This window comes from Panthera onca, chromosome C1, assembly GCF_046562875.1.
Source record: "Panthera onca isolate mPanOnc1 chromosome C1, mPanOnc1 haplotype 2, whole genome shotgun sequence".
Taxonomy (NCBI): Eukaryota; Metazoa; Chordata; class Mammalia; order Carnivora; family Felidae; genus Panthera; species Panthera onca.
In genome coordinates, this window is record NC_138346.1 from 97736355 (window position 1) to 97764273 (window position 27919).

Below are 27919 nucleotides of genomic sequence, written 5' to 3' on the forward strand. Positions count from 1 at the left end.
GGCATCCATTTTTTCCAAGGCCCCTCGCTTCCACTCCTGTCCCTCATAGGGGCATGGTTTATTTTGTCACTGCGTGTGTCAGGATCATGTTGCTTTCATTGGGGGCGCCGGTTAGTCCTCAAGGCTTCCACAGTTGACATTCACACTTCATGTTCCTGAAAACCATTCCCTGCGGCGGAATTGGGTGGTTTCATCTGCACGTTGGGTTCTGCTGCCTCAAGACTCAATTGCTGGGGCTTGGAGTCTGGCTCGGCCCCGTTCTGGAAAGTGCTCAAGTAAACCTTGTTAGTTCTTGCAGAGGAACTGCACCGGGAAGCGGTGAAGATGAGGGGGCGGCGCGCCGAGCGAGCGCTGTCCGCAGCAGAGGTGACGCGGGCACGCAGGTGTTTGCTGTGGTTGGCGTGCGGCAGTGTCAGGCGGCAGCGGAGCACCTGCCCGAACACCCTGCGAAACTGCTGCGAGGACACGTTGTACAGGAGCGGGTTGATGACCGAGCTCAGGTAGAAGAAGGTGTCGGAGAAGGGGAGGAGGATCATGTACGCCCGGAAGTAGGACTTTGTCCAGTCGTGCTTGGGTTTGGCTGCGGCCATAATCCTCCGCACCTGGTTAGGCATCCAGCAGACAGCCAAGGTCACAACAATCAGCCCTGAGCAGGCAAAAGGAGAGACCGACACAAACAGCATGAGAACAACAATCAAAGCCACAAAATATTTAGCTCCCCAGCTCTGTGCTTACTGGCCAGGAAATGCTACCAATTTTTCAGTGTTGTGCTCGACTGCTTCTTTTGCCACTAGCAAAAAAGAATCGAACAGTGTGTTTCAAGGCTGGGGGAGTTGACTGTGTTAAAGACCATTAAATGCTTTCAAGTATTTATGCATACCTTTTGATGGCTGTTCATTTAAAAAAAAAAAATGTTTTCATTGTTGTGTATCCAGAAAGCATTTTATATAGTCCAGTAAAATCTGTCATTTTGTTTTAAGGAAATAGATGTATACCCTATGTCATATCAGGTGAAACAATATTTGTATTTCAAAGAATGTCTACATAAAGACAACCCAGTGATATTTTCAAGACAAATGGAAACGGTGTCCCTTGTAACAAAGAAGCATATTTAGTGACACTGACTTTGCATTCAATTTCAAGGGACACAAAACCGGGAATAGCCTGTCACTGAGAATGGTTTTTGAACATGTCTACTCCGTGCAGTGTGCACACCTGTAATTCTCATGCTCCTATCTGCAAAGCACCCTGTTTTTAGAAATTTTTAGTTATATCGTCTATTCACCCTCATGGGGGAAAAAGACAATTACCCACAGACAGCAGATCTAAAACCCCCTTAAAGTTTAGCCAGTAGTGTGCTCATTGCCTGTGGCACTGAACTACGGTAAATGATCACGCCCTAAAGGGACACCACTTGGTGACCCCATGAGATCAAAAGTTGACTGAATGGACATGTTTGCATGTCCACAAGTTTGCTTTCCAACTTACACCATCTCTATTTCTATGACCTCTGACAGAGCAAAGGAGCATTTATCTACAGTGACAAAACATCCAAGAAAAGGAAGATCAGGAATCTGCACAACATTTGCTCTTTGCTCTGAAGCCAACACACCAGAAAGTAAGTTCCTGTGTGGAGAGCTGGGATCTTAAAGCTGTATTTTGGATTGTCAGAAATACTTCCTCCATTTCCTAAATTTGATTACTATAATAAGGAAAATTCATTCACGTTTTGAACTTTTGTATTTTCTAGGAAACCACAAGGAAGCGATGGTTGGCAATAATCCCTTTCTGCCTCTGATCCATAGTAAATATTTCATTGATAAATGCTTCAGGAAAACCAGCCATGTCTATGCAACCAGGGTTCGCCCTCCCACACACTCACCTGAGCATGCCCTACCTGGTAGCTGAGCAGCCCTAGGTATGTTCTCTGCCCCGGAAATAACCCAGTTCCCTGAACAAATCCTCCACAAATCCCAGCTGTCAGCAAAGAAGGTTCTGGAAACTCTGCTCCCCTGATCATTTCTAAGCGTTTCTCTTGTCAACCCTCAGCCCAAGCTGGAAACACAAACTTACTTGCTTATCTCTTTCCTTTGTGTTTGCTTCCCTGAGAACATAAGTCTAAAAATACAATGAGCAAAGTAATGTATTGATCTGATGAAAAAGCAAAAAAAAAAAAAAAAATCACCTTACGTCAAGAGTATATTCTGAATCAGCTAGTTATAGCTGCTGGAAGGGAACAAAAATCATCATTTTTCTGTGTTTAAATACTTGCACAAGGAAGCGGGGGCTTTTTTCCTCCCACTGCTTTGAGAAGCAAGGATGCTTCCAGACGTGTACTTTTCGAAGTGGGTTCATAAGTTACTTCTCCTTGTTTTTAGCAGAAGCAGTTCTGACTGAAAGGTTCATCTCATTAACTGAAGCAGCTGGGAAGCTTCCCCTACGTAGGGAAGCTATATGTCTTCACAAAGGTTTAAGTTCTCTTCTCTACCACTGCATTTCAGATCAGTACAACCATCTTAATCTGAAGACGTATTTCCCAGAATATGGAAATTGAGCACAGGATTTTAGGTGTGTCTTATGATCCCCTGTGGGAGGCCATACTTCAGGCAGCAAGAATCTAGCAAGGGGACAAGAACCCACTTGTACTTACTCTGGTTGAACACAGCATCACTTTTCAAGCCCAGGGAAGAAAGGCAGTGAGGAAAGGGGCCAGGGCTGTGGGGCAAGTTACAAAGTCGTTATTTTTGTGTCCTTTCTTTGGCCCTCTCCTATGTGCGTGACCCTTATGCTGGTTACCTTCACCCCCTACACCCGGCATCAGTTGTCCTTGACTGACCTTCCTGTCTAAAGAAGCAGAGTGCAGTAAAAAGCAAGACCAAATATCTTGGGTATGAGGAAAGGCAGAAGACCAGATGAAGAGTTGTAGCTTGATTTGTCGTTTTAGCCAGGATAAAATTTTTGCTCTGAAATTGAAATGAGCTCGTCCATAAGTGGGAGGTAACTTACTCTAAACAAGTTGCTGAAAATAGGGAACCAGACCCAAGATTCTCCAGTGACGAGGAAAGGGGAAATCTCTGCTTTTTGGGTGTAGAGTAGCAAGGTAGGATAGCAAATATGAACTTGGAGAACAAGAGAGGAGAAATTGAGTTAGAAATCCACAGAGGTTAACAATTAAGCATCAGAAAGGTCTTGACACATAACCAGGAATAATGTATTGAGTGTTCCCTCTGCCAGGTTCTGTGCTAAGCACTCTGTGTTTATTTCCTATGTGTTTCTCACTTCTGATAATCACCTGGTGAGATCAAAGCTGTCATTATCTTCATTGTACAGGGGAAGAAGTTGTGTCTCAGGTTAGTTGCCCACATCCTATAGCTAGGACACAGGCTTGCTAGGCTCCAAAAGCCATTATACATCAGTGGTTTTTTTTGAACGACACAGTATTGTTTCTCCTTTTTTCCATTTGAAAAATACAGAAAATGCAGGCAAGTAAATATGAGCCATAATTCCACCCTGTAAAATGGATGTAAAACAGCACTGACCATTAGAAATACAATGTAAGCTACTGTGGTGGCTTACAACCTAAAATTTTGAGTAGTCACATTCAGAAAGTAGAAAAACAGGGTAAATCTATTTTAATATGTTTCTTAACCCTCCCACCACAACTAGAGGTGGGAAAAAGGGCTGGTGTCTTTCCTCCTTGCTTTGAAACATAATTTTGTTCTAGGAAAATGGAGGATTAGGCATACAGGCACCCACCACAGGTACTTGTGACATGTGCCTCCATGGGTCATGTAATAGAAGTTAGCCTCTGGTGGGAAGCAAGGGGGAACAAACCAGCCCCCTTGTAAAATTTGTCATTTTATAAGGTAATGGCTCACTTTTACATTTGAAAAAAAAAAAAAAGTGCATTGAGATGACATTGAGACTGTCGTGTCCCAGGTAATTTTTTATTAGGTTGTGTGCAACTAGTTCAGCTCTAGTCCCAGCTACTCTGAGACAAAGCTTTAAAATCTTACATTCATGCCTTAATAGAGTATATTAAAGATTTGACTAAATTTATGTTTGGCTGCATTCGATTTGGACTTACATTTGGAAGAATCTATAATGCTTTGGTCTGTATGGTATGTGCAGCCCACAGTTAAAAACAACTTTACTATGAACTTGAATGAAGATCAGTGAACTGAACCCAGTCATGTTAAGTCGGCAAACTGTTTTAACTATATTATTGATAGATCTGTATTATATTGAAGACAGCCTTGCCCTCTGGGTAAGAAATACCTTCATAGCTTATCTGTTTTTCCACATGAAGTACTTCCATTTGTCCTCCGTGATCACTACGCTAAAATGACAGGTGCCATTAGACGATGACACAGATTTATTCTCGGCAAAGTAATGTTGTTTAAAAAACAGAAGTAATAGAGATGGCCAACAACATGTCATACTAGCATTTGAGTCAGCCTGCATGGTTTCATCTGCGGAAAACGTGAAGCTATGCCACCTGGGATGTGGCAACATTCTTAACATCTGACTCTGGCTCTGTTTTCTCCCTTCTAAACCTTTCCAGTGCAGGAAGCTGTTCCTGTGATCCCGAGTTCACCTTAGAGTCATCAGAGAATGGGAGAGCAGGTCTCCCATGGAAACTAGGCCCAGAACCCCTCTGTCTTACAAATGATGGAACTGAGGCTGATTCACCCAAGATCTCCAAAGGCAGAGTGGCACGACTCTCTCTACCTCTTGTCTTATGTCTCAGAACATGGGATTTGACTTTTGATTGACAAACAAGCCTATCATTCTATTTTCTTTATGTTTATTTAATTATTTTGGAGAGAGAGAGAGAGAGAGGGAGAGGGAGAGGGAGAGAGATTGATTCCCAAGCAGGCTCCACGCTGTCAGCATAGAGCCCAGTGCAGGCCTCGCTCCCACAAACCGTGAGATCATGACCTGAGCCCAAATCAAGAATTACACACTCAACCAGCTGAGCCACGGGGCACCCCCATCATTTTACCTAAATGTAGTTTTCTTCACTCCAGTTTTAGGCCCAAATGCTGGCCATCCCCCATCTGGAATACAATGCAAGGCAGGCCAACCTCAGATCCTAGCTAAAGTCAGCACAACACCTGCTCTGTACACTGTCTGGACTCAGTTTTAGGACCAGGTTCCTCAAAAAACAGGCACACAACAAAGCCCTGGAGCACATATTTTCCCCCTTTTAAAGGAAGGTGAAATGTAGCTTTCCCCAAAGGGAGCTGAAGCATGTTTGGAAAACAAGGTATGACTCCAGGTTACGACCTTGCGATCAAGCTGATAAGGACACCATGTATCCATCAGACTGTCCATCTTACGTGAGTACCTGCTAGAAAAGAATACTTAGCTTCCTAAATACTGAGCTTCCAAAAAGCTCAGGAAATTCCATCTTTATCCAGTCAAGGTAGTTTGTGTGATTTGAATCACAAAGATTTGCTTTTCCACTTGGTGTTAGGGTCCCATTTTACTGAATTATTGAAGCCTTGGGATACAGAGGAGGTTGTAGAGAATGATTTAGGTTTTCTGTGTTTAGCATAGATTCTCCATCTCTTCTTGCCCCAATAGTCCACTTCTCTCTAACTGTGACCACAGTGAGCAGGAGTTAGTGATCTCCCCTGCCCCCCCCCCCAATTCAAGTTCTCTGGACTTTACTCACTCAGCAGCCATCTCCTGATTAGCTGGGGCCTATGACAGACCCTTTCTTAAGCACTAGTGATTAAAGGCTGGGGAGGAAGAGGCAGCCACAGCCACGTGACTGCTTGCCAAGGGTCCTGAGAGCTATCTGGGTACAGTTTTATGGAAGCAAAGAGCTGGTTGACCCTCCCAGGGCGGGTGAACGCTCAGGAAATTAAAGGAGAGTCAGAGGTAGCCTGCAAAGGGGCACCCAGGCAAAAACACAGCATGAGCAAGGGATGGAAGACTGTAATAGCAGCTGACTCTGCCAGCTTCCAGAGCCAGAACAACATGAAGGGTGGGTAGAGACTGTGGGAAATGAGGCCCATTAGAGAACACTCCATCAGGTTTTGTGAACAATAAATCAACTAGCATATAGTAGGATGAGGAACAGCTGCCTGTGAAGAGACATTTAAATAGCAATTGTCAGTGGAAAGTAAGCATATGGTTAGTTGAATGAAGAGCTAGGGAAAGACAAATACATCCAATAAAAGGTTTTAGCACTTACTCAATTTATATCTTTGTGTTTGCCAATCTGCTTCTGCTAGCCAGTTTGAGACATTGATCTCACTGACTTTGTCCCATCCAAGGAGCCCCAATCAGCACCAACCTTGGTTTAGTCTCTAATCTCTGAGACAGTGGCTCTCAAAGCAGGGTTCCTGGAACAGCAGCCTTAGCACCTCTTTGGAACTTGTTAGAAATACACATTTTAGGCCCCAACCCAGATCTACTAAATGAGAGACTCTGAGAGTGGAGCCTAGCAGTCTGGAATTAACAAGCCCACCTGTTGATTCTGATGTTTACTCCAATTTGAGAACTTATCTAAGACAACCCCAAGTTGAGGTGGAGCCTGGGTTCTCAGGCATTTGTGGTTCTATCACTATCACATTGGCCACCTTTTGAAGCATCCCATTTTCCTGAGTGCAGACTGAACTCATAATAACCGAGACCCCCTTCCCTCATTCCTGAGCACTGCCCTTGCCTTGGTCCTACCTTTCTTCTTTTTCTTCTTTCTCCCCTCCATCTTTTCCTAAGGTCACCATAAACCAGGCCATATACAGCCCTTGTCCACCCACACTGCCCACCCACACCTTCTCTCCTTCTCCATTACTTTCTAGGATGGCTTTGAGAAGGTGATTCCATCAGGAGCAGGCAAGTTCCTAACAGCTAAAAGGTGGCTTCCTGGATGGGTGGTCACCATGCACTGCTAGGGCTTGCCAAAGGAAATCTGAGAGGCTTTGGAAGCAATGCTGATGGGATGTGAGGGACCTGGGTGTTGGCCAAGCACTGGACATACCCCCACTGGGAGTCCACTCCACATCCCATGCCCTCTGACCCTGCCAGGGCTTGCCTGGATACTTGCAGTCACTTTTCCAGTGACTAGTCAGCTTAGTGATTATTGTTTAAACCCATCTGCCTCTTGCACCCTTTCCTATTGAAAAATTTTGTTTAGAAGAAGACTAAAAAGCTGTTAGAATTTGTTTTCAGAGAAGGGCACAGGCCACAACTTTAAAATGATGTAAAGGCCACAGATGGCCGCTTCTGTCCAGGAAGACAGATGGTTTGATGTCCCGTCTTTGCCCCAGCTACTTGATGGAGCCTATGAAAGGACTCTGTCTCCATTGTGGCTCCAGCCACCATGTGGAGGCCAGAGACCCAGATTCCAAAATGGCCTTCAATTTGCTAAGCATTACATCCATCTCATTCTGCTCTACAAGCTTCAGGACAAGGAAAAACCTATATAAATCGCTACAATCGCAGATATATATTTCTAAAGCAAGCCCTGCTGTCTGGGAGCTGTAGGACAGCCACATGCACTCAAAGTAAACAGCATTTAGAGTCAGCGTGGTGGTTTAGTGCCTCTATTCATTTATTAATGCATGCTAAGTGATCAACTGGAATCCACTGAATAAATATTTTTCTATGTGGATCTCAATTGTATGCAGCTGTGTGGCTTTCTATGTAAAGAATCTATTCTGAATCTACTGATGGTTAAGTCCCCATGGGTGGTGTAGCTACAAATGCCAAAAGCTGTTCCTCAGCAAGACAGATGAAGGCAAATGCTTCTTGCCTCGTAACACACAGCACAGGAGTGGGTGGTGGGAACCAGGGCCATGATGCCCTCTAAGCCTGTGGGATGGCCAGGCCGCCCTTCAATGGATCAACTCATTCCCACTCACATACCTGGGCCATGTCACTTATAAACACTCATCAATTTTTATGGCTGAAAGCCTGCCATTTTTAATGGAATTTAGTTTCCTGCAAATGGTAGAGAAAGCCTCAGAATGCTAGCACTCAAGAAACTTAAGAGCTGAGTGTACTGGTGAACCAGCAGAATCCCCAGCAAAGTGGATGAGGAGCCTAAATTCACACAGCCTCGGAGTCCAAAACAGGGCCTCTCAGTCTGATGGTGTCTGCACTGGCCACGACCTCCCCTCAGAACACACAAAAACCACACAGCCCTTGAGTAAAGCCGCACTCAGCCAAGAGTTCAGCAGAGGCAACACGGGCATTCTGGGAGTGTGGAGACCAGCCAAAGTACCTGCAGATCTCCCCCTGCGTCTCTCGTTCCCTGCTCATGCCCCCTCGGTACAGCACAACAGACGGAGACCCTGGGAGAACTGGTGTTGAGTGCCTATGACTGAGGCAGGCCAGGCCCAGGTGAGGCAAGCAGCCCCTTAGTGTGTCTTTCCTAGACTCCAAGACTCTGCACATGCCTGGGCCCAGACCACATCTTCCCCACCCTCTGCTCTTTGTTCTCCTGTGTCCCTTCCTCCCTCCCCCTCCTTTCCCCCCACTGCCTATGCTTTGCCCAGCTCTTATTCTACAAGTTTCTGCTTAGTGTCACTGCCTCCAGGAAGCCTTCCTGTCTCCACAAGGCTCTGTCAAGTTTCTACTACAGGTTCACCAGCATCTTTTACTCCTGTCCCTGTCATCATAACAATACAGCATAAACGAGACCATCGACTCCATGGGGGCAGGATGCCCCATCTTCACTGTTGTATCCTCAGCACACAACAGAAAACTGCTACATACTGATTGTTCCATCAACATTTGTTGGGGGCAGGCAGAGTGTTGGAGGTTCCAGGTGTTGGAGTGTATTCTGATGTACACACAATCAATCTGAAGCTACCTTCCCTGACCAGAGCAGTCAGTACTAATCCTCCTAACACAGAGCCTGGTGCCTTCATGCTTCCAATCCCCCATCCCCAGGTGAAGAGAAGTAGACAGTAGGAATTGCATGAAGGGATCCCTTTCTCATTTAAGCAAGACAAGAACCTCCAAGCCCAAGAAAGAGGGGTTGAAGAATTTTGAGTCTGACCAAGGCCTTCAGGGGTCAACAGTTTTAGTGTCCCACCCCACTGTGCTAACTAGCCAATCCCTGGATGATCTACACTAAAAATGTGTTTCTTGCCCAATCTCTTTCCAAGATGGCCTGAGGGTCAGCCCGTTAAACAGGTTATAGAAAAGCCACATTTACCAAGAGAGGAGCTAGAGGACATTCATTTGTCCCAAAATAATGTGATAAATCATGGCCCCCATGAAGATGCTACAAGTCTTTGTCAGAGAAGCTGCAGGCCAAGACTCAAAGCCTAAGGGTTGAGGTGTGCAGTCAACGTGATAACTTGGAGATGAAGAGAAAGCACCTAGAAGAGCATTTGGTCAATGTGGTGAGACTTTCTATGTTACATGCTGTGTGGCCCCAGGGGAATGCAGTCCTGCAGTTATAACCCTCAATTTCCACTGGGACACAACTTGGTCACAGAGGCAGAGGATCTGGGGAGAGAACACAAGGAAGGTCAAACTACCTCCCCTCCTGCTCTATGCAGGAACTAATGTTCCAATAGTGTATTTCCTGGCACCTCTGCCTTTGCTTCCATCCAACCTGGGCAACTCCACCCACCAAGGAATGCCCATCTTTCCTCTCTAAAGCTCAGGCTTCTTATCTACAAAATGGATCTAAGAACAACTGCTGGGATGATGAAATGTGGCAATAAAGTGCTAAATGCAGTGCTTGCTGCCAGACAAGGGCTTTTTGTAGTTATGACCATGAGCACCTCCATCATCATCTCCACCTCTACCAACTATCCTCACCTCTGCCACCACTATCTCCATCATCTCCTCTACAGTCATCATCTCCACCTCCACCCCATCACCCTCTCTGCCACCACTTCCACCATCATCACTGGCTCCATCACCTCCTCTACTGCCATCACTTCCAGAGAGCTCCCAGAGATCAGAGATCCAGGGGAAGGCTGCCTAGATCCACCAGATCTCAGACACCTTCTGATCCTTAACTTATAGATAGAGCCAAGAATGATTCCATGACTTTAGCAGGGTTGTCCTGCTCATCAGTAGCAGAGAGATAACCAGGACTTATGTCTCCTCATTTCCTAGTCAAAGTTCTTTCCAGTACTTAGGTTTAAAGCTTCTGTCACTCTGCTCTGTAACTCTGAACCACTTATCCCTTCCTCAATAGCTACATATGGGTATTTGTGGCTTTAAGAAGAGAGTCAATGAGTAGAGGCCATAATAAAGGAAACAACTAACAGAAGGCAAGTTTAAAGAGAAAGGACAAATTTCAAATCCCAGGAAGACAGGAGCCCTGAGCCCTTCCCCAAGTCCCTGTCTCTGCCCAATTCCTCTCCAGGAGGAATGACAAGTGGCAGGGAGGCTACATGACTGCCTGTTCATCTGGTCACTTCAGCTAAGAATCTTTGCTTCATTCCTCCATCCTCTACTCCACCCTCCAGCACACATCCCCACCCACACCCAGTGCCCCATGGCCCTGTCACCTCAGGCTAAGCTCTAGTACAGTGGCGGGAGTGAGGGCTGGGATTTGGAGTCAGACTGACCTGGGTTTAAGTTTCAGCCTTGCTATTTACCAGCCGTGTGATCATAGACTTACATCTCTGTGAAATGGGTAAAATAACAGTATCTACTTCATGGAGTTAGTGTAAGAAAAGCTCAAGGACATGCATACACGTGAAGGACTTAGCACAGCAGCACTGCATGAACCACAGCTCCTACTACTCATTACATAATCCCATCAGCTGCCCCAGGGTGAAGGCAATACCAGCTAAAATTAATACAGTGCATATGTATTTCAGACACTCTTCTGAGCACTTGACTTAAACTTGCTTAGTTAAACCTTACACTAAGCCCCACTGGATGGCCACTACTTGACTTTTGTTGCTATTATACAGATAAGGTAAGTGATGGTGTGGATAGGTTAAATTTCTTGCCCAGACTCACACAGCTGGCCAGGACAGGCCAGAAGTTAGACCCAGGCAGCCAGAGTTGGTGTTCTTCATCACCCGGCCCCAGCAGGCTGCCCTCAGCTGCAGGACCCCTCAGGGGGATCAGAGATCAAATGCTTTCCGAGTCCCAAACTCAAATTAAGGTATTTCAATTCAAATGGCTACAAGGTTAAAAATAAATAAGTAAAAATAAACACCCCTTCCCAACACATCTCTCTGATAAGGCATGCTATCAGCTTGAAAGGGCCTTTTTAACATTTAGCATTTTCTGATTATGAAGAGAAAAGCTTGGTGGATTTCAAAGAAACAAACTAGCTTTGAATAGGAGTGTGGCAGGCTAGACTAGAGAAGGTCTGCTTTGGACTGGATTTATGTTATGGAAAGCAAGCACCTCTACCCCACCCCCACTCCTATCCACAGCAAGAGTTCTCGAGAAGGATACTTTCCTATGAAGACTCATTTAAATTCAGAGTTAAAGACTACTCTCACCCATCACAGGCTGCCTCTTCCCCTCCTCATAAATACAATCTAAAATTCTGTTTCAAAGTAAATTAGAAAGTAAGTTCAGCTCCCCATTATCTGCTCATATCTTGTAAGTTAGTAAAGAAATTCTGGGAACAATCTATAGCAAAATGCCAGGATAGGAGGCAAAAAAAAAAAAAAAAAAAAAAAGGAATCAGCTGATGGGAGAGATACCAAAAGAGGTTCAGGAAGGAGCTGGGCTTATACTGTGGCTTATTTAGAGCTGAGGGTTCTCAACTGAAAATCAGTAAAGCTCTCGGGGAAGTTGAGGAGATGGTATCAGGCTTCTAAGATAGAGTTTTGTATCAAGAATGATCAGATAAGGATGCCTTCCTGTTAATGATTTGAAAATGAAATTACTGTTGCATGACAGGATAAGAATAAATCCCTCCTGGTAGGTTTTTTCTTTTCATAGGGGCAAAAAAAACTTTGAGGAAATAGCCTTGTAGACTTGGGAAAATGAAGCGTGAGCTCTCCTATCCGAGTGTAGCAGTAACTGTCTAAGATGCACATTATTATACACACTAAATCCAATCCAGCCCAACAGTAACATCCTGCTTTCATGTTTAAAGCTAGTCCTTATCTGTTATCTCACTTGTCTCTTCCACCTGACCACCAAATGGCAGAGCACCTCTAGATACTGTCCCCAGATCTCTGCCATCTAGAAGGTGGGCACTTCCTCTATGCCTCTACCCTGAAATACCATCTCTATGGATAATGCGATCCCAAGTCAATGTTGCCAGCCTTGGTAGACATCCACAGCCTACTCAACATCAAGGCTTGGATAGCTCATCTGCACCTATAATGAGATACGTTCATCCAACCTGCCCTCCCTCCACTACTCCCAACCTTAATAAACTCTTCCACCACTCACTGAGTTTTTCTAGCTGGAAACCTGAAAGTCTCCCTATTGTATTTCCTCCTCCTTATTCCCATACTCAGTCCCCAAGCCTATCAGTTATACCTCCATCATCTATTCCCTTCTCCCCATCCCATTCCTAATGCGGGCTTCCATTTTCTCATGCCTGGACCAGCTACCTGACTGGTCTTGTTCAAAATCACTCCTGACCAAACCACTCTCCACACGAGCCAGGATCATCTTGTTAAATTAAAAAGTTCACATCACTCCCCTGCTGAAAACTTTCCAATGGCATATTATTGACCTTAGAATAAAGTCCCAAGTCTTTAACAAGTCCTATAGGATCTTACCTGGCTTATTCCTTCGGGCTCTCCTTACACAACCCTCTCTGCTCGCTCTGTCTCCTTCCAACACCTGACACTTTCTCATTTCCTAGAGCCAGACAACCCCTTCTGACTCAGAGCCCTTACCCAGCCAGCTTCCCTTCCCCTCATTTTTCTAATTCACATTCATTTTTTAGTCGCTGCTAATAGACTGCTTCTTCCAACAAGCTGAGACTTCCAGTTTAGACCCATGTTTTAAGCCCCCATTGCCCATACTTCTTGATCACACTCTACATTCTGATGTATTTAACTTGGAATATGTGCCTTTTGTGTCTCTCTTCTCAGCCATGTGAGCTCCATGGGGTTAGAGCTGGCTCTGTCCTATTCTAGGTCTGCAGTGACTGGAACAGCACGTGGCACATAGGCGTGCACAATACCTGAGGGAAGACCTGCCAGGGCTTGCTGCTCCTAACCATGTAGTGAGGTAGATGGGTGGGGGCTGCCATCCCTATTTTTAACTGATAAAAATGGTGACATACATGACACTTAATCGGTTTGATACCGGTTACAAAGAAAATGAGTAAAAGACCGGAAGCTTAAAACCTGGCATCTTCCAACCAAAGATACTCACAAATTTAAGTACATTACTCCAGCATTGTATGTCCATGTCTGTAACCCTCTCTTCCAGAGATGCAGTCCCACACCCATTCCCACAGCTTAGCCCAGGAGAGGGAGGCAAGTGCCGGACCTTTCCCAGGACAGACTGAAGATCTGAATCTAACCATTGTCTGCAAGGACCTGCATTAACTGAGCTACACAGTCAAATTTCAGAAACTTGGGCTTTTAGACCCCCCCAAAACCTCAGAGATGACAAAGGAGTTTCCTTTCCTGTAAAATACGCGTGTATCTTAGATTATCTGAGGCCCTTTCCACCTGTGAGACTCTAGTTTAACTTCCCTGTATGCCAGGATTCTCATCTAAAAAAAATTATGGGGGGCGCCTGGGTGGCGCAGTCGGTTAAGCGTCCGACTTCAGCCAGGTCACGATCTTGCGGTCCGTGAGTTCGAGCCCCGCGACGATCTCGCGGTCCATGAGTTCGAGCCCCGCGTCAGGCTCTGGGCTGATGGCTTGGAGCCTGGAGCCTGTTTCCGATTCTGTGTCTCCCTCTCTCTCTGACCCTCCCCCGTTCATGCTCTGTCTCTCTCTGTCCCAAAAATAAATAAAAAACGTTGGAAAAAAAAAAAAATTTAAAAAAAATTATGGGTGATCTGAATCACATTTCACAGGGATGTTGTATGAATTAGACAGGATTCTTATAGTTTTTAGGATTTCCAGGGATATAAATTCTAAGGATTACAATCATTTCATTATGTAAAGTCCTCAGTGATAGCCAAATGGCTTCACTCCTGCCACTCAGGCTGTGGTCCATGGCATCCCCTGAAGGCTTACTACAAATGCAGAATCTCAGGCCCCAGCACCGACCTACTGATCAGAATCTGTGTGGCCTGTGCTACAGTGTACAAGCTTCTTAGCATCACTTAGCATCCCGATCTTTCCCCACTTTCCTGCTGCCTGTCCTCTGAGCCTTTTTACCACTCCCCTGCTTAGCCCCATACCTTTCCTAATTTCCAAGACATACCAGGTCTTTGCCCACAACAGACTCCAGGAATCTCCTACTTGACCAAGTATTCCCTCCTCTGGGAAAGGCTCCCTGTCCATTCAAAGAGAAGGAACCTCTCCGACCTTGTCCTTGTTTGCACGATAATACACTTTTTTTTAAGTTTATTTATTTATTTTGTAAAAGAGTGCTTGCACACAAGCAGGGGGAGGAGCAGAGAGGGAGGGGAGAGAGAATCCCAAGCAGGCTCCGTGCTCTCAGCTGGGTCGATCTCACAAAACAAGAGATCATGACCTGAGCCAAAATCAAGAGTTGGACATTTAACAGACTAAAACACTCAAGCACCCTATAACCACACTACTTTAATGATGAATTTCCATAGCAGCTGGCCTACTGTAATCACTGGAGAGCAAAGGCCATACATATTCTAGACACTGACTCATGCCTAGCATAGCACAGTAAGCCCTCAACACATGTTTCTTAAAAGTATGAAAATCTTTAATCCCATTAAAATGTATGCCAAGGTCCTATCCTGAATTTTTTACTAAACTGTAACCCTACTGCACTGATTTCACACACACACACCATTTTATTCCTTAGGGAATGGTACTTAGAAAAATGATTTTGGACTTATAGAAGAAAAATCAGATGCCACTTCTCCCAACCTGAGAAGATGCACTTAAAATACACTGACTCTAGGTTGTTCTAGAACCTGGAGACAGGGCAGGAAGGCACTGGGACAGCTCCATTATTCACCAGGAAGACCACCCAACTGGTCTTGGGTGGATGAAGAACAGGAATCTTCCTCTCTCTTGCCAAAGCCCTGCTTGGGGCCATGTTAGAATCTGCAAATCTCTCAGGCTTTAAGTGGCAACAAGTCTCTGGGCATATTGTGAGTCTGGCAGAGGCTGAAGAAAGACTCAGGAGACCAAACAGCCCCTCAAGCACACCGGCCCAACCCAGGAAAGGCAGGCTGGAATGCAGAGGGTGGCAGAGGCTTCTGGGCCTCAGATCTCGAACTCCTCTGAGAACAAGTGCTTCCTAGGGCAAGGCTCTACTTGAGTGTGCACTGGCAGGTCCAGATGGGTGTGGTGAGGAGAGCACATGCTGCAAGACACATCTAAGGTGGGGGGGAAACAAAGCATAAGGGGGATACTGGGGAGTGTGAGGCACTGGCATGGCCTGGAGCAAAGTCCCAATGTGTGTGGAGGGGGTGGGTACACACTGTGGGACACATCTAAGGTGGGGGAAAAATCAAAGCACCAGGGGGAGACTAGGTGGTGTGGGGCACCAGCGTGACCTGGTGCATGCTGGGACTGAGCGTGGTCAGAAGCCCCCCAGTGTAAATCCACGGCCCCCTTAGGATGTGTCTGCTCAGGCCAGAGCCAGCATGGCCAGGCACCCTTCTTCACCTGATCACAGACTGGTCACACTTGGCTTTGCAGCAACCTTACAGATATGTCCAACCCCACCATACTATAGATGAGGAAAGGGAGGTCCACAGCAGGCAAGAGACTCATCTCAGGTCACAGGGCTGTCCAGCTGCTAGGAAAGGAGCAGGACCTCAGCCCGACCCCTTTCTCCTTTCCTACAGCCCAGACTCTGCCTTTCACTCTGACATTTAGGACTTTCACAGCCTGAGGCACTGAAGCCCCAGTTTAGAAAATAGCACTGTGCATTGATGGTGGTTTTAGGATTAGAACCCTTGGCTGAGAACTGGGCTTCTTCACTCATGAGTGGTATGATCCTGGGGAGCAAGTAACTTAAACTTCTTGCTATCGTTTCTTTTTATTGCAAATATATATGTATATATGTATTACATATACATATGTCTATATATATATTACATATACATATGTATATATGTATTACATATACATATGTATATATGCATATATATGCAAATATATACACATACATATATAGCCAATGGAAATGAGATTATATGTCAATATTTTGCATATTGTTACTCAATAAATATTATTTCCCTTCTAGGTTTCCTAGAATCCTGGGTTGGAGGGAAAGACAAAGCAATACCATTGCCACCATCCTCCCTGGAACATGGTATTCTGCATACCATTGCATGTGGATTGCATTAACTTTATGGTGAGGTGCCCAACCATTCAACTCAAGTCTCATGTTGTCTACCTGAAGACATAGATCTGGTCCCACAGATTAAGGATTCAGTCCTATAAGACTGCCCCCTGCCCCTACTTCAAGATGCCAGTCCCAAGCCCAGGTTGTCACCTGTGCTTCTGACCAACTGGCTACAGATTCAAGGTTCCAATGTCTCTCACCTTGGGTTACATTAATTAGCCAGGGCAGCTAACCAAACTCAGAAACATTTTACTTATTAGATACTAGCTTATTATAAAAAGACGTAACTCAGCAACAGCCAGATGGAAGAGAAGCAGAGGACAAGGTAGAGGGAAAGGACATGGAACTTCCATGCCCTCTCTGGGGCACCACTCTCCTTTTGTTTCCATGTGTTCACCAACCAAGAAACTCTGAATCCCATCCTTTCCAGGTTTTATGGAGGCATGATTGATTGCATCCATCACTGATGGTAATAATTTAATCTGCAGCAGCCCCTCTCTCTTCACAGAGGTGAGAGTAGGACTGCAAGTTCCAATCCTCTAATCACAAAGGTGGTTCTGCTGGCAACCAGCCCCATCAGGAGATGCTTTCCAAAAGTCACCTCATAAACATGACAGAAGATACCTTGATTGCTCTCCTCACTTGACAAATTCCAAAGACCACGTGTATTTCTTATAAATCACACTATCACAGGTGGTAAAGTACACATTAGTTTTTCTGTCTGCCTAGAATTAATCTTCCCTCCTTCCAGAAGAGAACCTTGATAGTCCTTTGGGGAACAAATGTCCATCCATGACTCAATCTCTGAAATTCATGTTGGGAGCTGACTCTGTTCTCCAACCCAAAGGTAGAGAGATAACAAAGGAATGGACAATCAGAGTTACAGTAGCTGGTTCAGTGATGAACAAGGATCCAGATCAGGCCAATCAGAGCCAGTCTTAGGGCATTTGCTGAAACCACTAGGAAAAAAATACTCTGCTAGAATTGCTAAAACAGAAAAATACAAGCTTATAAGCATGTGGCATGACTACCCTAAGATGGGACAGTCTTCCCTGAAATGGATGACAACGCAAAGGAAAGCAAAGCGAAGATTTGCAAGAGAGAGGAGGATGGGTTTCTAACATTATTTGAGTCTGGATTCTACACATATTTTGCTTAAGCCAATTTAAAATGGTTTTCTCTTATTTCCAACCATAACAATCTCAATTACATAAATGTCTTTAATTTAGTGAACTACAGAGGAGATTCTTCAACCTCCTAAGGTAACATCACTCAGTCTCTCAAGTATAACCTGAACCCTTTCTCCTATAAACAAACATTTTCTTTGGCCTATTTGAAGTAAAAGAGAAAGTGAGAGGCAGCAGTGGCTGCTCTCCACCACTCATACCACTGGGACTTGATCTACTTGAAACTTGATTTCTCTCTTTTCTCTTTATTGATTAAGGCAACCCAATCCTTGCCTTTCATAGGAAATCTATACTTATTTGTTTCCTGTTGCAAAAAACCTTCTTTTGAATATCCCTTTTTCCTCCCTCATGCAAAATATTTTTGGATGTAGGACTTAAAGTTGGAAGGTGTATCAGAGGACATTCCAGTAAAGTCCTATTTGACCAATGAGAAAACAGAAGGTGAATGGCAAACCTCACACCATTGATGGCTGAGCCTCTGACTTCCAGGTCTGTGCCCTCCCTCCGCCCTCCCGAGTATTTCAACAGATATCAATTCCTTGCAGTGACCTTGCACATGGGCTGATTTAAATATTGAGACATCAAAATGCCCTCGAAGAAAGAACTGCAACTTTGCGATCTAGTCCCAGCTCTCTAACCAACCAGCTGTGTGACCTTGGGAATGTCATTTAACCACTTAAGATTTGTTTCTTCATTAATAAAATCAGAGATTGGACTAAGAGGATCATAAAATGTCACAAGTTTAATGACCCTAAAGCACATTGTGGGCAGAGAGAAAGCTAAGTGCTGAATCAGCATCACATGGCAATAAAAATTCCCTCCAATACTGGAATCTGAAGGTAAGCATATTCAGGAGGATACAGGAAAAGAGGGAACTGAGAGCCCTGAAAAGCCATGTACTACAAACATAACTTTTTTCTTCTTGTTTCCACCTCACATGAGCCATTGGTGCCTTCCTATTTGCCTTTTAAAATCTTGTTAAAACTCAAACCCACTGTGTGTTGCTTGCTGGAGTTTGACTGCTTTTCCTAAGATGATCCTGGATTCCAATCCTGGTCACACCTAGTTATTATTAGCTCCCCTGTTTTCCTCTCAAAATTGTCCCCAAATCAGGAGACTCAGAATGTGTAAAGTCTTCCTATAAAACAACAAGAAAAAAGCAGATGATCTGGTAGGAAAAGAAAAAGGGCAAAAAACCTGAACAGACACTTCACAAAAAGAACCAAATGGCCAATAAACAAATACAAAGATGCTCCACAGTATTAATCATCAGATAAACACAAATTAAAACCACAGTGGGATATTTCCATACACTGAACCAAATGGCTAAAATGAAAATACAAAGAGATATAAAACATGTGTAGGCAAGGCTATGGATAAATCATAACATTCATAAGCTGCTTATGGGACTAAAACTTGTAACTACTATGGAAAGCTATGTGACAGTCTCTCCTAAGGCTGCATGTATGCTTTCCCTATGACCCAGCAACTCTGCTCCTATGTATACGGCAACAGAACTGCATAAAATACCAACACCTGAAGACATGTATAAGAATGTTCATAGCAACTTGTCTATGACAGTCCCAAACTGGAAACTGAAGCAGCTCATCAATGGTAGAACATATAAACTGGAATATTCACACAGTGGGACACTATACACCAACAACAGCATTGAGGATCAACAGAATACAAACATACCCTACAACATGGATGAAATTTACAAACATAATGTTGAGTGAAAACACAGAAGATTATATATTCTATGATTTTGTATATACCAAGTACAAAATCAGGAAAAGCTAATGTATGGTAGAAGTTAGGATAATGGTTACCTTTGTGGGGGTAAGTGAAAGGGGACAAGGAGAAATTTTAGTGTAATGGTAATGCTCTATTTCTTAATCTGTTTATGTCAATGTGTTCAAGCTGTAAGCTTCTAAGATGTGTACCTTTTGGTGTGCATTCTATATTTCAATTAAAAACTCAAATATTTTTTAAAAAGAATTCCAGCATGAACAATAAATGTCACAGACACTGTTATGATTCAGTTGTGCCCTGCCCCCCACAAGTTCCTATGTTGAAGTCCTAGCCCCAGATACCTCAGAATGGGACTGTATTTAGAGATAGTCTTTAAAGACGTATTTAAGTTAAAATGGTACAATTACAGTGGGATTAGGATCCTATATGACCAGGTATCCTTAAAGGAACACAGAGGGATGACCATGTGAGGACACGGTGAGATGGTGGCTATCTGAAAGCTAAGGAGAAAAACTTCACGAAACCAAATCTGGTGACCTCTTGATCTTGGACCTCTACCATCCCAAATAGTGAGAAAAATAAATTTCTGTTGTTTAAACCACCCAGTCTGCAGGATTTTGTTATGGCCACACACACTGACTGAGACAGTCACCCTGGTTATTTGTGACCTCCTATCACACACAGTATTGAGATATTACATAGGCGCTTCCCTGGGAGGTAAAAGAGGTTTGGGCAGCATGGGTGGAGGTGAAGTGGAAGGGATGGGTGGGAGACTGCTCCTCTACACCAGCATCAGCTTCAGGCTGCCCCCAGGCTTTTCCATCATTCCAGAGCCTTCTCTGGCTGAAGAATAAGGCAGCAGGTCTCCTAAGGTAATCTTGCTGGCTTCCCATCTCAGAGCATTCACACAACTGTCAGAGCTCTGGGATTTTTGCTTGAATGGTCACAGAAAATTTTACAGCTAGAAGAGACAACAGGTGCTCTCATCAAGCCTTCTGGAGGAGAACGAGTGAGGAAATGAGCAAAGAAAGGTCCAGAGAAGTTAGGAGGCTGGCCCAAAGTCACACAGCTAGTTAATGGTAGAGCGGGGGCTAAATCTGCTGCCACACTCTGATTTCCAGACCAGGGCTTGTGCACTGAATCATTTTTGCCTTCCTCTCTTTGGAGGATGGGATGAGGAGATGTAGGGAAGGAATAGTTTAGCTTCCTTCATAAGCTTTAGCTTTGTTTCTGTCTTTTAAAGCTGCACCTACACAAGCTTATCATCTCCATGTTTTCCCCCATTCTCCCTTCTCCCACCATCCTTTTTATTCTTCCCTCGGTCCCACTGCAGGATTTCCTCCAAGTGTCTGAGAATATAGAGTCCAGGGTGCTGGGTTCTTCCACCTGTGTGCCTTCAGGCACATCACTGAAACTCTGTACAGATGGTTCCCCATCTACCCAGTGGGCACCAGCTGCTCTCTGGGTGGCAGAGCAAGCCTCTCCGAAAACTCTCCCCAGACAGAAATCCACTCCTCTCCCAACCAAGGATGAGGGGGGTCAGTAAACATGAGCAGAGGTGGGTGGAGGAGTGGTCCTTTCAATGCATATTCCCTTCGTCTCCAGCCTGAGCTCTGTGATGGGGCCTCTCCAACACTGGACTCCATGGAAGGTACTAGAAACAGACAAGCAGCCTTCTTATTTAGAATGAGGGAACCAAAAGGCCATGATGGATTGACTTGTCCCAGCTCAGGGGCTTTACAAATCCAACCATCAAAATAACCTTGGAAGCTGGGCATCATTCAATCCACTCAACAGACAACATAGACTTGACCAAAAACACCAGCTAGATAGACTGGGGCCAGATTTTAATTCTGCCCCCACCATACTCACCCAATCTACTGTGCCCCCACTGCCCCGTTTGCACCAAAAAATGGCAAATTGGCAAGTATTAGAATAGATGAGCCATGTGGCCAGGACTACAGGTGGTAAGATACCTCGCAGGCACTGCCTGTCCCACAAATATCTGGCGGTAGTGATGACAAAACAGCCTCCTTTGGATGAATCAACTGGAAACAAAGCAGTACTTATCACCATTAAGAATGTGCTGCTGACCTTATACACCCATCCTGCTCAGACCTTGGGCAATGGCCACTCCAGACACCAGCACAGGGAGCTGTAAGCTCTAAGTCACAGACATCTGCAGCAAGCCAATGACACTCTTCTTCCCCTATTAATGTGCTATTTGAGAGACACTTTGGTAATGAGCTAAGGGAATTCACTGGAGCTCAGGGACAAGCTTTCAGCTGGCCAGCTCTGGACATCAGGCAGGAACTTGGAAATCTTCCAGTGGCAGCTCAGAGAGGGGCTCTGGGGGCTGGGACTGAGGCCAGGTAACAGCTGTGGCCAAAAGAAAACCACTGAAGCAGAAGAGCTGCATAGTAGGCCTTTCCAGATTTCTCTGGAGAATGGACATATCAAAAATGCAAAGGCTGTAGTTTGATGAGTTCAATAGGACCCACTGGTGACAGAGAAATAAAGAGGAAAATATGGGGTGATGTCAAGTGTCTGGGCATAAGCAAAGTAAAGCAAACGTGGCTCCTAGAGACACAGGAGGGTGGTAGGGAAGGCTTCCTGAAGCAGGAATCCTCCCAGACCTTTCCTGTGTGTCACAGAGCAAGTGATCCTGTCCAGGGGCAGGGAAGGAGGGGCTCTGAGCTACACAGATCCCCCAGGAGGTGAGGTATGGGCACTACAGGGCAGTGTCTGCAACGAGCCTGGGGACAGCATGGCCTCTGAGCTTCACAGTCCCAGGAAACTGCAATAGAGAGAAAAGGACTTGGGGAAGGTGGCAGGAGATGCTTGAGTGGGTTGTTAGAGGCCCCCTCCTCTCCCCAGAATGTCCTTTACATGCCTGTGTCATAAACTAAACAGTGCTGAGATGCCCTGGCACAGAGCATCAGGAGCCATCCTGAGAAAACCACCCATGCAAAGGTGATGGCCCTAGGCTGACATCTTGGCACCAAGTGCATAGGGAGAGGGGGCCTCCTATATCAGGGGGATCGGTGTTGAAGGGGATGGGTATTCCACAGGACACCAGGCTATTTCCTCTGAGCATCTGGGAAACTCTTTGTTGAGGAATGTCTGGCTAGGCAACAGGCCCCTGGGCACCAAGTACTCAAGCATTTCTAAGGACCCAGAACAAGTGACTTAGGAGACGAAGTCCCCAGGCTCAGGCTCCCGATATCCTCTCCAAGTTAACAGCTGTACTTAAATGATAGAGTCTAGAATGAGCAGAACTCGTCCCTGCCCAAAAGGATATATGGCCTCAGGTAGACAGCAGGATGCGGTCAACTGATGAGAAGGGCAAAGCTCCATCAAACCTGAACAAGGGCTGAGGTGAGAGGACATGTTCCCATCATGCATCCATCCAAGATACATCAGGGCCAGGCACTGCTTGTCTGCCCCTCCCCCAGGGACTCTGCTCCTGGAGAGGTTAGGAAGGGCCCAGGGCAGCTTGTGAACAGCCAGGGGAAGCACCAGAGGGCAAGAAGGCCAAGGGAATTGTGTGATGGCAAGGGAGTCATAGCGGGAAGAAGAATTTCCCCTCCCCACCCCTCCAGCCACAAAGACAGATATAGGACAAACATGGGTTCTTAGGAGCTCCTCTTGCTTGGACAAGGGATAGGAGACTGAAGGCTGCTATGGTCTGCAGCAAGACAGGGTCAACACAGAGGTGAATGAACACCCAGTTTATCCAAAGTGACAGATTTCTGGGGCCCACATGGAGCTCTTCTCCCTCTGGCTTGTGTGCACTGTCTGGCCTGCTTCCTTGACCTCTTTGCACCTCATCTGTAAAATGGGGCTACTATTGCCTGCCACTAGAGTTGGGCTCTTGGAAACTGGAAGCAAGGAAGTTAGTTCCCCCTTCCTGCTGGGACCCTGTGTTGGTGCCATGGCCTGGAGGCCTGCTTCACTTCATTTTGGCCAAGAGCATAAGAAGCCTGCTATAGGAACATTATTCACACTTGTCAGACCTTCCACTGGCTTTGTTGGCCATCCTGCCCGAGGCCTGAGTTGCTGCCAACACTGCTGGCCCTGAGGACACATGTGTCCCAATCTGGCTGCAAAGAGACCTTGAGCCTTGCACACTGTGCCTGGCAATGATCTCATGCCAGGCCAAGTTGACCTCAAGTCCAGAAGAAAACAAGCTAGGCTGCAAGACCCACATCAGGAACCAGGTACCCTGGAAAAGCACATGAGGGGACACCACCTCAGAGCAGAGGCAGAAGAGGCAAATGTTTGTCTGCAGGCCTGTGGGCTGGGAGCCCAAGACCCAGGCAGGACCTTAGAGATTACGGCCACCACCTACAGGGGGCTCTCTGGCTCGCAGGCAGTTGTAGTGCCCCAAGCTACGCCTTTGGCTACAGACTCCCGCAGAGTCCCAGGGAGCATCACTGGTACTCCTGGCACAGTTCCACCCCAAACCAAAGAAACACACAGGGCAGGGTGCCCCAACCCCCCACATAGTGCCCCTGGCCTCCTTCTCACCTTCTAAAGGCCGCAGTTCTGTGAGAACCGCAGTGGTCATGGGCAGACACCCCGACGTTAAGGGAAACTGACCATTGCAAGCATTGCCAGGCTGGCTATGGGTTACGCTCAAGATAAAGGTAGAAGAGGACGGGAGTGCAGTAGGGTGGGAGGTGAACAGAAAAACCAGTCTGTGCTCCCACATCCCACAAACCACTCAGCATGCTTCTCAGGTAGGGCCAGGCCTCTGTGTGCCATTACTCAGGGATGGTTCATGCCCCTCCGGAGCACCATGGCCCAGGCCAGCCCCCATCGTCTGGCAGCCTCGATTCCCCTGGGTTCCTTGGCACCCACACAAGCAGTCACTATGTACTTAGCACTTCTTTACTCTTTATCCCCATTTAGTCATAATAGAAGCTGTGTTCTCAATCTATTGTCACATTTGTGATCCAGAAAGCCCTCATTTCCTGCAATAATCTTAAGTGACAATTCAAGGCTAAATGTACTTTAATGTTTTGTAATGCTTCTAAAGCAACATCTCGAAATTATAATACAGCCCCTGAAATTACTAGTCTGAATGCAAGAGGGAATGAACAACTCGCAAACAAAATGAAAATCTAGCAAATTGATCTGAGGCTGAAATGATAAGGTTCAGTAAGTTTTAGCGACGTAAGTGGGAGAATGCTGGGGTGACCTCTGCCAGGTGGCCAGATGGCCTGGCCGGTGGAGCAGACATTTAACTTCAGGAATGAATGCCTTCTTATTCTATCTTCCCTATTAATCAGGGAGGAGACATCCAGGATCTCCTCACCTGACTTTTCACAGGTGGGAAAATGAGGGGCACGTTTGGTGGGGAAGCAACCCCCTAGACCAAGGAGGAAAGTTTTAGGGAAGAACTACAGTAGGGCAGTAGAGGAAGGGCAGGTAGCACTGAGCCAGAGAGAGCCTACTTCCACTGTCCAGAGATGGTTCTCCGCTGATTCCGTGCATTCTTGTCAATGCTTACTCTATACCTGATTTATTTCCAGTATTATTCCTAAGTAACAGATGAGGACCTTGAGGCTCAGAGAAGTTAAAAGGTTTGGGAAAGTCCACAGAGACAGCTGTGTGGCCTGTGTTTGAACTCTGATCAAAGTTCGAAGCTTATGCTCTTATTTTACAGTAAAGCAAATCGGACTCTTTAAGAAGTATTTAAGTACAAAAAGACTTTCATTAAAAATATTAATAGTAATAACCCAGAGAATAAATAAAAACATAAACTGGGGAAAATATTTCCTGTACATATGGCAAACAAATGCCTATATAATATAAAAATATAAAATATATTTATATATATATATTATATATATATAAAGAGCTCTTAGAAATCAATAGGGAAAGACTAATAGTCTAAAGGAAAATGGACAAAGGATGTGAATAGGCAGTAGTAATAGCAATAAACACATCAAAAAATAATTAACTTTACCAATATATGAAAGAAATGTAAATCAAAACGGCAATGAAGAATCATTTTCACCTTTCACCTAGGTGTTAAAGATTGGTACTATACAGTGTTAGTGAGGTTCAGGTGGAAGGAGGGAGGGGGCATGCCCACTCACTGTTTAAAGAGAAAACCTGGGGCACCTGGGTGTCTCAGTGGGTTAAGCGGCCGACTTCAGCTCAGGTCATGATCTCACGGTCCGTGGGTTCAAGCCCTGCGTTGGGCTCTGTGCTGACAGCTCAGAGCCTGGAGCCTGTTTCAGATTCTGTGTCTCCCTCTCTCTGACCCTCCCCCATTCGTGCTCTGTCTCTCTCTGTCTCAAAAAAATAAGTAAACGTTAAAAAAAAAAATTTAAAGAGAAAACCTGCTTAGTCCCCTTGGAAGCAACAAAATCCAAATCCAAAGGCACATACTAGTTTCCCCAGGAACTCCATCTCTGAGACTCCAAGCCATAAAAATATTCAAATGTGCAACTATTTTAATGTTTATTTATTTTTGAAGGAAAGAGACAGAGTGTGCGTGAGCAGGGGAGGGGCAGAGAGAAAGGGAGAAACAGAATCCAAAGTGGGCTCCAGGCTCTGAGCTGTCAGCACAGAGTCCAACGGGGAGCTCTAACTCATGAGCCATGAGATCATGAGCTGAAGTTGGACGCTTAACTAACCGAACCCACCCAGGTGCCCCTCAGATGCACAAATATTTTAGTACAAGGAAGTTCACTGCCAGAAACATTACCACCCAAATATCCAACAACAGGGGATATTTAATAATCATGGTACATCTACACATACCTGTTGAACCAATACTGGATGCACTGAAATAGACCAAGACCGCATTACACCATTAAGTAGAAAAAAGCAATCCATAACACATGCCTAGTTTGTGCTCTTGGAAGAAATAAGAGACATGGGTCTAGATGCTAGATGTGCATCTGTGCATTTGTGCTTGTATAGGGAAACCTCTGGAAGAGGCATCCACCGTGGACACCACTGAGCAGTAGAATCAGATGAGGAAAAGGGAGTTTCAATTTCCACTTTATATAGTTTGATGCATTTTGATTCTTTAACTTTATTAAGACAAACAGGACATTCTCTAAGAAGGTGGGAAAAGAAGCTCTAGGTTTACGCGTAGTACAACTGGAACACTGTAGAGAATCACTAAAACAAGCCCTGCCTCTGCCTTTAAGGAGCGCATAATGGATCAGAAGTGGACTTGCATTCAGAGGCAAACAACTCTACAACAGGAGACCCCACAAAACCAGGAGAATAAAGATTCATGGCAAGAGAGAACCATTTCCCTCTGCAGAAGGTAAGAGAGAACGTGAAAAGCTGAAGAGAGTTTCTTAGAGAGGTGATTCGCACAATGGGCCTTGAGACAGAAGTAGCATTTTACTAGTTGAAAAGGATGAAAAAGGTATCAAGGAAGGGAAGACATGAGCAAGGCACTGAGAGAATATCAAGTGACATTTTGCTAAGCAAAGCCATTCTATACTCATTCTCTGGTCTAGGCCTAAGCTAAAAACATCGGAGTATAGCCCTAATAAGGGCAGGGCTGCCACCAGGCAGAGGTGAGGTACAGACAGGTGGACTGAGCACAGAGGAGGCTGCCCCCTTGCCAAAGGAATCCACGGAGGCTCACCTTGGCCCAGCACTACCCTCTATGTCTCATGCTTAAAGTCTGCTGTGAACAATTCAAATTGGAGAGTGGAGCTTCTCTGACCTTCCCTTTGCATTACCTCCAGAATCTCCTCCCTACACTCCTTTCTTGGGCCCCTTGCCTTCCCATACACTCAAATCCCTGCCACTGAACAACTCAACGGCTTTACCTTGTGTGGTTGCAGATGCCCTCTTGGGCATGAATGCCAGGGTGTCCAACAAACCTAGGCCTAATTCTGGTTCTTCTTCTTTCTAGAGTTAGGCAAGGAACAACCTCTTCTTGCTCATTTTCTCATCCACAAAACTGGGTAACACTACCCAGTTGCTTGGAGAGCAATAAATTATCAAGAGTGGACCTCACCCAGAATCCAGCATTTATCAAGCTGTCAACAAATAGCCCTCATCTGAGGGAAGAAGCAGGGCAGATATGGACTCACAAAACCTTCCAGGGTTCGACAGAAACATCACAGGGAAGGTTTTCTGCATTCACATCTATCTCACCATGATTACTTAATCTGTGTTGAAGGAACACCTGCTTATAACATTTGGATCAAAACTTAGAAATGCGGTGAGGCAAGAAAGGTGCCTATAGCAAAAAACTTAAGGAGGTGCTCACTCTCAAGGCAGTTCAAGTGCAAGGTCAGCACCTGGCAATGAGTGTCTCCTTAAATTTTCTTGCCAAGGTGCCTACCTTGCCTTACCCTAGTCCTGAGCCAGGTCACAACAGTGGCTTCTAAATGAATTTCTTGAGTTAAATAGTGAAACTTCTTTAGGTAGAAGCAAGCAACTGATGGCCCTGGATGGACAGACATCGTTATTTAGGAGTAAGAGGAGAGGTGGGTGAGTGTAGTTATAATTTGTAGTTTAGGAAGCCTGGGGCAAGAGTTTGTATTTACAAGGTCCTTGTCTCCCCTGTTCATTGGCCCTACCCCACTCTTTGCAATGCTCTAGTCAGCTGA

The 27919-nt window shown here is 45.4% G+C and overlaps 1 protein-coding gene and 1 long non-coding RNA gene across 2 annotated transcripts in view; one reads left to right on the forward strand and one right to left on the reverse strand.

Annotated features, from left to right (window-relative positions):
* Nucleotides 1–25: 25 nt before the first annotated feature.
* The window catches only part of GPR39 (G protein-coupled receptor 39), a 193934-nt gene continuing 166040 nt past the window's right edge, over nucleotides 26–27919 (reverse strand). Inside the window, exon 2 of the mRNA XM_060622504.3 lies at nucleotides 26–646. Coding sequence (XP_060478487.1) covers nucleotides 141–646 — 506 coding nt within the window. The 3' untranslated portion in view covers nucleotides 26–140. The remainder of the gene's footprint in view (nucleotides 647–27919) is intronic.
* Nucleotides 640–7633, forward strand: LOC145715662 (uncharacterized). The gene is made up of 2 exons (XR_014138056.1): nucleotides 640–1618; nucleotides 1751–7633. It is a non-coding gene; the product is annotated as an uncharacterized LOC145715662 (long non-coding RNA).